This window comes from Palaemon carinicauda, chromosome 3 (genome assembly GCF_036898095.1).
Source record: "Palaemon carinicauda isolate YSFRI2023 chromosome 3, ASM3689809v2, whole genome shotgun sequence".
In the NCBI taxonomy this organism is placed as follows: domain Eukaryota; kingdom Metazoa; phylum Arthropoda; class Malacostraca; order Decapoda; family Palaemonidae; genus Palaemon; species Palaemon carinicauda.
The window spans coordinates 180,538,385-180,550,006 of record NC_090727.1 but is presented as its reverse complement, the minus strand read 5'-3'; the positions used below and the strand labels follow the sequence as shown (position 1 = coordinate 180,550,006).

The window sequence follows — 11,622 nt, the reverse complement described above, 5'->3', positions numbered from 1 at the left end:
ACTATGAATGAGAGTAAGAAAACTCAGCAAACTGAAAAGAAAAACAAAAATGAAACAAAAAAAGAAACAAAAAAGCAGACAGCGTATATACCGCACTATGCACCAAAAAAGGCCTTTCAACCTAAAGCTCCACAAATAGAGCCCAACTACCAAGAATGCATATATAATGCCAGGGGTTGGTGCAGATATGGAGATAATTGCAGGTTTACACACAAAAATAAGTATGAAGGCGAAAGAACAAATATTATGGAAAAGTTGGATTTTTTAATGGCAGAATTCCGAGAAATGAAGAAAAGAACATCATATCAGAACAGGAAGGAAGCATGGGAGAATCCATATTATTACCAATATTAAATAATGGAAATGAGACACAAACCATAATAGTGATGAATGCACAGGGTTTAGTCACGAGTAACTCTAAAAGGAAAATAGAGTTCCTAGAAGAACTAACCCAAATTGAAAAAATAGATATATTAAATATAAGTGAAACATGGTATTCCCAAGAGACTGGCAGTGATGACCAGATAAAGGGTTTCCAAACTTATAGATCAAACAGAAAAAATAGGAATCAAGGGGGAACCGCAATATATGGAAGAGACATAAATCAAGGAAAAGTCTGTGAAAAATACAGCAACACAGAATGTGAATTGATTGCGGTAGAATTTGAATTTGAAAAACTAGTGAATATTGTAGTTTACAGACCCCCAAATACTAAGGAGTTTGACATAATAATAGAAAAAATAGATGATATATGTAGAAACCATAAAGACTGGAATATACTCCTATCTGGAGATTTTAACTTTCCTTTCGTGGATTGGAAAGAACGGATAGAAGAAAGTGGTTGTATGTATACATATAAAAAAGAGAGTAATAGTAGCGCAGAAGATAAGAGGCAATTTGAAAAGCTTCAAGATATGCTATTAGAACATAATATGCAACAAATAAACCACATTCCAACAAGAAAGGAAAATGTCCTAGATCTAGTATTTGTGAATGAGGTGAATTATGTTAAAGAAATAATAGTGTATAACACGGGAATTTCAGACCACAATGTCATAGAATTGATAGTTCATTCCAAAGCAAGTGATCACAGAATTAATAAAAGCACAAAACTTTGGGAAGGATATGGAAAATATAACTTTTACAGTAAGAATATAAAATGGTCAGAAATAAATGAAGAACTGAATAAAGAATGGAAAAATGTATTTATAAGTGATAATATACAGGTAAATACGGATATACTGTACAAAATACTGGAGAAAATTGTTGAAAAATATGTACCGAAAAAAAACAATAAACAAAAGACGTGCATACCAAGAGACAGAAGGATCTTATTTCAGAAAATTAAAAGGTGGAAGAAAAATCTTGCAAAAGAAAAAAAATGTGTGGAAAATGAGGAAATAAAATGTAAGATAGAAAATGCAGAACAAAAGATTATGCAGTCGAAAGAAAATGAAAAAAGGGACTTAGAAGAAAGGACACTTCAAAATATAAAAAGAAACCCCAAAGTACTTTACTCCTATGCAAAAAAGATGAATAAAAGGAGAATAGAAATAGGCCCTCTAAGAATTGAAGGACGGCTAACGAATGAAAAAAAGGAAATATGCAACATATTAGCAGAAAAATATAAGAGTGAGTTCACGCCAAGAATTGCGAATGAGAATAATGAAACAGAAATGAGAGAAGAAAATGTTGAATATCTAACGGATATAGATATTAATGAAGCAGATATTGTCACGGCTATAAACGAAATTAAAAATGGAGCGGCAGCCGGACCAGATGGAGTTCCAGCGATTTTGTTAAAAAAAACTGCAAACACTATCGCGAAGCCACTTGCAATACTGCTAAGACAGAGTATAGATATGAGCGAGATATATGTTAAACATAAATTAGCTTATATAACCCCTATCTTCAAAAGTGGATCAAGACTAGAGGCAAGCAATTATAGACCTGTTAGTCTAACATCACATATTATGAAAGTGTATGAGAGGGTAATAAAAAAGAAAATAATGAACCATTTGGTCAAAAATAATTTGTTTAATATGGGTCAACACGGTTTCGTACCTGGAAAAAGTACACAGACCCAACTGATAGCTCACTATGAAAACATATACAATAATATGATAAATGAAAAAGACACAGATGTGATCTATCTAGATTTTGCAAAAGCCTTTGACAAGGTAGACCATAACATATTGGAGAAAAAAATGAGAAAGCATAATATTGTAGGAAAGATAGGAAAATGGGTAAAAGAATTCCTGCAAAACAGAAAACAGATAGTGGTTGCAAATGACGAGAAATCAGATGAAGCCCAGGTAATATCTGGTGTGCCCCAAGGTACGGTATTAGCTGCACTGCTATTTGTTATTATGATCTCAGACATAGACTGTGATGTTGAAAACTCCGTAGTGAGAAGTTTCGCCGATGACACAAGAATAAGTAGAGAAATTACTTGTGATGAAGATAGGAACTCACTACAAAGAGATCTAAACAAAATATATGAATGGGCAGAGATAAATAGGATGGTATTTAACTCCGATAAATTCGAATCAATAAATTATGGAAACAGAGAAGGAATGGTGTATGCATACAAGGGACCTAATAATGAGACAATCACAAACAAGGAAGCAATTAAAGACCTTGGTGTAATTTTAAATAGGAATATGTTATGCAACGACCAAATAGCAACACTGTTGGCTAAATGTAAAGCAAAAATGGGAATGTTATTCAGACACTTTAAAACAAGAAAAGCTGAACACATGATTATGCTTTACAAAACTTATGTGCGTAGTACACTCGAGTACTGCAATGTGATATGGTACCCACACTACCAAAAGGATATTGCGCAAATAGAGAGTGTACAAAGGTCCTATACTGCTAGAATAGAAGAAGTTAAGGACCTTGATTACTGGGAAAGACTGCAATTTTTAAAACTATACAGTCTAGAAAGGAGAAGAGAACGCTACATGATAATACAAGCATGGAAGCAAATAGAAGGAATTGCTGAAAACATCATGGAGCTTAAAGTATCAGAAAGAGCAAGCCGAGGTAGATTAATAGTACCAAAAAGCATTCCAGGTAAACTGAGAAAGGCGCACAGGACATTAATCCACTACGCACCAGCATCGATATTGCAGCGACTATTTAATGTGCTGCCAGCTCATCTAAGAAACATATCAGGAGTGAGCGTAGATGCGTTTAAAAAGCAGCTCGATAAATACCTAAGATGCATCCCAGACCATCCAAGACTGGAAGATGCAAAATACACCGGAAGATGTATTAGCAACTCTCTGGTGGATATACGAGGTGCCTCACACTGAGGGACCTGGGGGAACCCAAACAAAAAATAAGGCAAAAAAAAAAATAAGTCTCTCTCTCTCTCTCTCTCTCTCTCTCTCTCCTCTCTCTCTCTCTCTCTCTCTCTCTCTCTCTCTCTCTCTCTCTCTCTCTCTCTCTCTCAATTGTTTTCCTGCTTTGCCACGTACAGTATGTACTGTATGATTTTATATAGATACGGTAAATAATATTTGTAATAACATATTTTCTAAAAGCTTTTACTGTAAATATCATTATTTATCACTATCATCATGCGCGTTAAATGCCTTGTTTGTTCTGAGCATGGTTGTTTACTGAGCGTACAGTACTTTATGACGCCGTCGTTTCAGGCGGCGTCATAAAGAAAAACATTTCATTTGGAAGTCCTAAGAAAAATACGTAAACTAAAACATTGGTAATAAAAAAATCAACATACAGTACTGTATAATCAATATAATCGATGCAAAAACTAACCTATACATATATGTGTACACTAAATGAGTTTGTTTCTTCATTATGATCAGAGATGAACGTAAACAAAACATTGGTTGCCATTTTTTATCGTGCTTTTTAGGTGTTTAGGAAACGCATGATATAAAATCGCCTTTAATATTTGTGCCTGTTTTAGTTTAGGGTGCTGTAGTACATGCATTAAGTGTTCTGTACATTAAAGGGTGGTTTGTTAACAGTACTACGTACAAGGGAAGGTTTTAAAAGTCCGAATATACATGTTAAATAAATAGGTAAATATGATGTCACTACTTCGCGGATTTTCACCTATCGCGCCCGCGTCTGGAACCTATCTACCGCGATAAACGAGGGTTCACTGTACCCCGACGATTGGCTGATCCTAGGAGACTCGGTGGGAACCCTCCTTCAGCACTGAGACAGACTCCTTGCGTTTTTCCTATATCTGGTGATCGTGGTTAATCTTGAAAAGTTGTCTCTGTTTCCCTCTCAAAGACTGGTATACCTTGGTATGATCATCAACACCAACCCCTAGAAAGTCTTCCCATCAGATGACAGAGTACCGAAGCTAAAGAAGGTGGCAAGCTCCTTCCTCACCTATCATCCCTGGCCCGTCTCATGCTCAATGGCTGCCACCAAATTCGATCTCTTCAGTGGCAGCAGAAATCCAGGTGGAATCAACACAGCGGCTCCCCAGATATGTTGGTCCCCACGGGACTTGAGCAGTAGGTGCCACTGTGGAAGGTTGCAGACGAGAATCTCTGCAGAGGGGTTGACCTTTTTGTACCTCTCCCAGAATTGATGCTCTATTTAGATGCATCAAAAGAATTGTGGGAGGCCCACATACTGTACCACACGGACTCCGGGCTCTGATCCGAGTCTGAAAGGTACCAGCACATAAATCTCCTAGAGATTAGGGAAGCCTTCCTAGCTCTCTAACAGTTCCAGCAGTTCCTGGTGGGTCAGTGGGGTTTTGAAAAGTGACAACACCACTGTGGTGGCTTACGTAAACAAGCAAGATGGTACCTTTTCGTAGCCCTTATGCCATCTAGTAGTGGAGATGCTAAGATGGACAGAAGACAACTTGGTGTCCCTATCATTCTAGGCCTATGGAAAGTGTTCGCGGACAGTCTGAGCAGAGCGACTCGGATAGTGGGCTCCTAGTGGTCTTTGAATCATATAATATTCAACAAAGTCCTGACTTTGTGGGGTTCCTCGACTGTGGATCTGTTTGCGACGTCCCTGAACTTCAAGCTCCCCCTTCACTGTTCCCCAGTCCCAGATCTTCAAGCTCTCTGGCAAGATGTATTCCAACAACGGTGGGAGAACCTTGACTTGTACGCCTTTTCCCCTTTCTGTCTGATGAGAAGGGTACTTGAAAAAACCGGAGCATCCAAAAACCTCTCAATGACCCTCATAGCTCCTCTATGGCATCACACAGAATGGTTCTCGGACCTTCTTCAACTCCTGATATAGATCCCAAAAGAACTCCCTCCACAACACGATCTACTCAAACAGCCACATGTGAACATCTTTCACAAAGCTGTAGCGTTGCTGGGTCTTCATGCCTGGAGACTATCCAGCACCTTCTATCTCAGAGAGGCTTTTTGCAACAAGTTTCAAAGAGGATGTCTGGATACCTACAAAGATCTTTGGCCTCAAGTTTACCAGGCCAAGTGGACTGTCTTCTGTGGTTAGTGTTGTGGAAGGGGCATTTTTCCCCTCGATGCCACTATTCTAGCAATAGCGCAGTTTCTCGTTTACCCTCGGGAGAAAAAGCTTTTCTCGGTCTTAGCGGTGAAAGGGTACTAATCATCCTTAAGCCTTATCTTTAGACTGAAAGGAGTAGATATTTCCTCTTGGAGTTGTCTCTCATATGGAGTTTTGAGCTTACTTGCCCCCATTCAGAAGTTAGACCTCCTCCATGGAACATGGTTTGCATTTTTCAATCCTTGAAGGTTGCTCCCTACAAACAATTACGCCAAGTAACAGATCGCGACCTCACTTTGAAGACGGTGTTCCTACTCGCTTTGGCTTTGGCCAAGAGAGTCTGCGAACTTCAAGGTCTTTCCTACGATGTTGCCCATTCAAGGGAATTGAGGCGAGGTAACACTCAACTTTGTCCCTGTGTTTATTGCTAAGACTCAAAATATAGGAGTAGCAGATCCTAGATTCAGGCCCTTCCGGATTGGGAGTGTTGGTACTGTAACCAATGGTCCAGATCAACTGTTACTTTGCTCAGTGAGGAGTTTTAAGGTTTTATCGCAAAAGAACTGCAGCAGCTTGTCCCCGAGTATTGGCACTTCGTCAGCAAGGGGAAGGTCAAGAGGAGGATCACAAAGAATACCATCTTTGCTTGGATTTGCAGGGTTATAGACCTGGCACTGAATCCCAATTCTCCTCCAGCTAGACGACGCAGAGCTCATGACGTTGGGCATTAGCACGTCCCTAGCATTCAAGAAACTACTCTGTGACGCAGGTCTTACAAGCAGGCGTAAGTAAGTGTTAAACGACCTTCGCCGCCCACTACCAGCAAGATGTGACCCACAGAATCATGGGAGGTCCTGTGGTAGCTGCACAACAAGGGGTTTAAATACTTCAGGCTCCTTGATGGACAAGTAGCAGAAGGTTGAAGGCTGGGGTTACTCAGGATTAATCAGGGATGAATGTTAATAATGACCGGCTACTTTTTTCTTTCATCTTCCCCTCTCTTGGGGAACAGCACCTACGGTCTTCTTCAAGTTGACCTCACCTATCTGCAGGTAAAATCATTTCCCTTGTGTACCTTGGTATAGAAATGATACTTGTTGCATCTCCATACCCCCTGGTGAGGTGGGATTGGGTATTGTTTATGGTTAATTCTGAAGATTCTTATGTGTCTGAGAATTCTTATCTAGACTAGTCGCACTGCTAGTATCACACAATCACACAGATTGCTCAGGCTGTTAACAGTGCATTGCAGGAAATTTAGCGAGGTGTCAGGGTTTCTCCATGTTACGTGCAGAGCACATACAGCAAATCCTGTGTCAAATACCAGCCAGTTGGATCGGACTTCCACCCTCATAATGGGCGACTCTTCCCTATAAATAGTGAAAGTGTTTGTATTTAGTGTTGGAACAAATGACAAATTTGAAAGTAATTTGTATTTTTTCTAACATTGCAATGCTGAAGCTATTTATACAAATTGTCCCCCCACAAGTTCTGCCTGCAATCAAAAGTGGAGACAACATAGGTGTGTGTGTGCGAGTTGGGTAGCCGGCTACCCTTCTTACCCCCCTCTAACTAGCAGTAGGGTAGTTACACCTCGCTAAAAAGTCTTATGGAAAGTCTTCCAGCTTTGCCAGAAGTATAATCCCTGTAAATACCTTCAGGTTTGTGTTGTTAGGAAAAATACAAATTACTTTCAAATGTCATTTTTTGAATATTTATCAAACCAGATACTGTATTTATTGCACAGTTTTAGAATGATTTCCTAGGCCTTCCCTCTTGTAGGTAGGGTATTCGTCATACTTAACTTCAGACCTCATATATTTTTCTCTTTCTCAGTAAGAGCTGAGGTTTTCAGCTTACTGGGCTAGTTAGGTAAATGTATAATCTTAATTCATATTAAAAGTAATTACTTATTCCATAATGAAAATAAGAAGTTAAAAGAATTTTTTTAATGCATTATTTCTGCATGGAAGTTGTGAAGATCTAGATATTTTTCTTGTCTCCATATGCTAAAGTAAAAAATGCTGTAAAAATATTGTTTCCTTTGATAGATCACTACAATGTTTTATAGAATAAATTAAGATTTGCTTCTCAATAAGTGAAAATGGAAAAAGTTATCTATTTTTTTTTAAATTTGTATGTTTGCAATAATGTAAGTTTGTTATTGAGAACGGTCTCATACGTCATCAAATTTGTAGCTGTTGAATCAAGGATAGAGCCAGAGATTTCATTTTCATCATGTAATACTATCAGAAGCACTTGTGCTAATTTTAGTAATTTTCTGCTACTCTACATTCATCTTTTATTGAGAAACCATAACTTAACCTTTGCTGAAATGAGATATATATACTGTACAATATTATCTTATTTTTCGATAAAATAATTTTTTTTAATTACCCTTTTAATTGCACCCAACTTAGCTTGTGTCATGAGAACTCATTGTATGTTTATGCATTTGGTTTAGGTCACTTAAGGTTGGTGCACTGATCTCATTAGATTACAAATGGTCAACATATGGACTAGACGAAACTAGTGATGAGTACATGGATGCTCTTCGTGATGCTCATCAGCGTTCAGCCGAGCGTATTTTGGAAGGTTGTCTCAAGGTGTGTTTTGAAACTTGGTTATTTGTAATTAGTTGTTGTCATTACAGTATATCCACTTCCATAAATATATCAGTGTAGCTGTTTCCACAAAGTAACTGTAAAAAATTATGATTCTGAAGCTAATAGAAATCTTCGTCCTTTATGTAGAAGTCATTTTTAGCGCTAGCTGTAGTTGATTGTTGGCAGGCAGGAGGGTGGTGGGGGTACCTTCCACTCATGTGACGTAAGCTATTCACTTTTCTTCAGCTGTCACAGTGTACAGGTGTATATGCTGCTTTATGATTGACTGGTGGCTGTAGAAGTTGCTTTCATAGGATTTTTATGATTTTGTGTTTTTGTAATGGATAGTGTGTAGTCTACTGCTTTAGTGCTGTACTGTATTGTAAACAGTGGAATCATGTAAAGAAGTACTATGATTAAGTTTATAGCTTATCTGTAGATGCTTGCCATTGCTATGTTTCTCTGTCATGTCATGATACTGCCTTTGTTCTAGCAAAATCTAGTTGTCCCTCATAATTAGGGCAGTTTCTTCCTTCAAGATTGTTCATTCTGCTATAAATAGTGGGAGAGAGAGTGAAAAGAGAAATGTATTAAGTGATTTGAAGTTTTTAGTTTTTATATCTAGGCTATAACCCTCTCTGATTGTGACTTTAGGGCTATAGCTTCTTGTGCAGGCTATAATCTTCTTATTGGACTCTCAAGTTACTTTTTGACCTTTTTTTTTTGTTTCCTTTGCACTGTCTTAATTGGTTAGCATTGCCAAATGGTAGATACCGTATCATGCTTGTTTCTCTTTATGCAACCAAGGCACACTCATCAGTATCAGCAGTACAGAACTGTAGTTATCAGTTCTCGATAATTGATGCTGAGGCTGATGTGTACACAATTGATGCTCCTGGTATTGAGGTTGCTGAGACCATTTAATCCTGAATCTTTGTACTGCATTTGGGTGCTTTTCTCTTGTTACTCACTTTAGATTTGTTTATAGCAGCTGCTGGTGCTGGTTTTGATTCCCATGTCTCAGTACCAAAACATTATTGCATCCTGTTACCTTGGAATGAACCATTGTACCAGAGTTTTCATCTCTCACTGATTGTTCCTTTAAGGGGTGCGACTCTGCCCCATTAAGACAAGTTATGTTTGGGGGTACTTCAAAGTCAATCTAGACATATATCGAACTTAAAAAGGGAAGTTTCCTTAGGTTTATTTAGCTGCATTATGATTCGGCTATCATCCAAGTCATATTTTATCAATATTTTCTTACTGTATGTCATTATTTGATTTTCTTGTTCCATATGACATCATATGCTCTAACAAAGCATTATTGTATTCTATTTCTCAGTTTTGGTAACATTTTAGCAATCAACAATAACTAATTTTTTTTTACCTTTGGTTGTGATCAGATGTGCTGTTGATCCGAAGGTCCCACTACTGTACTGAGATAATGCGCACATACGAATGGTGTATTGTTTATATAATTTCTTATTTATTTGAAATATATTTGTGATGAATATTACATCAGCACCAGTATGTTACAGGATATCATAGCTTTCATGTAGTTTGTTTATTATTAATCATACAAATATGTTCTCTCTCCTTTTCTGTGTGGGCGTGTGTGTGCATGCTTGCGGGCGTGTATATGGCTTCATACAGTTCAGTCTGATCTTGACTATTGCGATAGTTAGGTTACAGAAACAGCCGCGATATGTGAAAATTCGTAAATAAATGTTAATCTAGGGTGAGCTAGCTCCCAACTTAAAAAGTCACTGCCCCTTGCCACAAGCAGGTGCCCGAGCTAATGATTAACACAGTAAATACTGTCTAATAGTTTTAATTTGGTTTCTACAACAGTTTATAATCGTATGTACAGTGTACAGAACATTTGCACACATGTACACTATGTACTGGACACAGTAAGGTTACAGTACATTATTGTGCTAAGGTAAAGTTTACAGAGTCATCATCCCCTTACTGTTCTGTATAGAAAAAGGTGGTATTATCTAGTAATGCTGTACTGTAACCTAATACTGATATTGTAATATATATCACTGTAATATATGTACAGTAATATTACTACTGTACAGCTTAACTGTACTTACTGTAAATGTTCGGTGTTTTCATTCAGACGACTGTAGCCTGCGCTGCTACTCAAGAAGCATGAGGCAACTTATGTGTTGTCTTTTGCGCAGTATGTTACCTATACTTTTTAAACAGAATATCATGATAATAATTGCTTCTTTTAAATTGTTAAACAAAAACTGTGCATTTAATCACTTTTCAACAGCTGATTCTCTCTCTCTCTCTCTCTCTCTCTCTCTCTCTCTCTCTCTCTCTCTCTCTCTCTCTCTCTCTCTCTCTCTCTCTCTCTCTCAAATATTCGATTTAGTTTCGGAAGCATTATTGCATTCTAGAAAATTATGATTATTTAGATAGTTAATTGAGCTTTAATAAAACATATACCGTATATTACCGTGTAAAGCACGACCCCATCTTCTTCTTCCCAGCTGGTTCCCATTTTTATATGGGGTCGCCGTTGCTGATGAGCCGTTTCCATCTTTTTCTATTTTGCGCTTCTGCCTCATCAATTCCCTTCTCCTGTAAGTCTTCTCTCACACAGTCCCTACATCTCTTTCTTGGTCTCCCTCTTCTTCTTCTTCCTTGAACCTCCATCTCCATAGTATGTTTCCAACATGTTTCTCATCTCTCCTCATCAGGTGTCCATACCATCTCAGCCTCCCTTCCTGGACTTTCTTTGATATTTCCACCACCTTTGTCGACCCCCTTATGTAGTCATTTTTTATCCGATCCTCTCTTGTTACCCCAGATATCCACCTAAGCATTCTTATTTCTGCCACATCCATCTTCTCCTCTGTCTTCCTCATGCTTGCTGTTTCCGTTCCATACAGCATTGCTGTTCTTACCACCGTCTTATGAAATTTTACTTTTAATCTCAGTGGTATACTTTTGTTACAAAGAACTCCTGAGGCTGCTCTCCAGTTGTTCCAGCCTGCCTGTACCCGATGTTTAACTTCATCTTCCATACCTCCTCCAGCGTTAGCAAAGAATCCCAAATACTTAAACTTATCAACTCTCTCTATCTGTTCTCCCCTAAGATGAATACTTTCTCTATCATCCCCCTCACTGGTGGTACACATATATTCTGTCTTAGATCTACTTATTCTCATTCCTCTGTCCTCCAGTACTTGCCTCCATCTTTCCAATTTCATTTCCAGATCTTTCCTGCTCTCTGCACACAGAACAATATCATCTATATACAATATGGTACTGTCTCCCTTCTTCTATTAAAACGTCCATCACTATGTTAAAGATAAATGGGCTCAGAGGCGACCCTTGGTGTAATCCTACTCTCATCTCAAAACCCTCCGTCTCCCCAGCACTGCTCCTCACTCTAGTAAATGCATTACGGTACATCTCTTGTATCAGTCGAACGTACTTCTCTGGGGCCCTCCTCTCCCTCAGACTTCTCCAGACCTCTTGTCTTGGAACTCTGTCTTAAGCCTTT

At 38.3% G+C, this 11,622-nt stretch overlaps 1 protein-coding gene across 1 annotated transcript in view; it reads left to right on the top strand.

The window, feature by feature from the left end:
* Positions 1-7,597: 7,597 nt before the first annotated feature.
* Adck5 (aarF domain containing kinase 5) overlaps positions 7,598-11,622 on the top strand; it is a 231,500-nt gene continuing 227,475 nt past the window's right edge. The window contains exons 1-2 of the mRNA XM_068368059.1: positions 7,598-7,766; positions 7,927-8,099. Coding sequence (XP_068224160.1) covers positions 7,598-7,766; positions 7,927-8,099 — 342 coding nt within the window. The remainder of the gene's footprint in view (positions 7,767-7,926; positions 8,100-11,622) is intronic.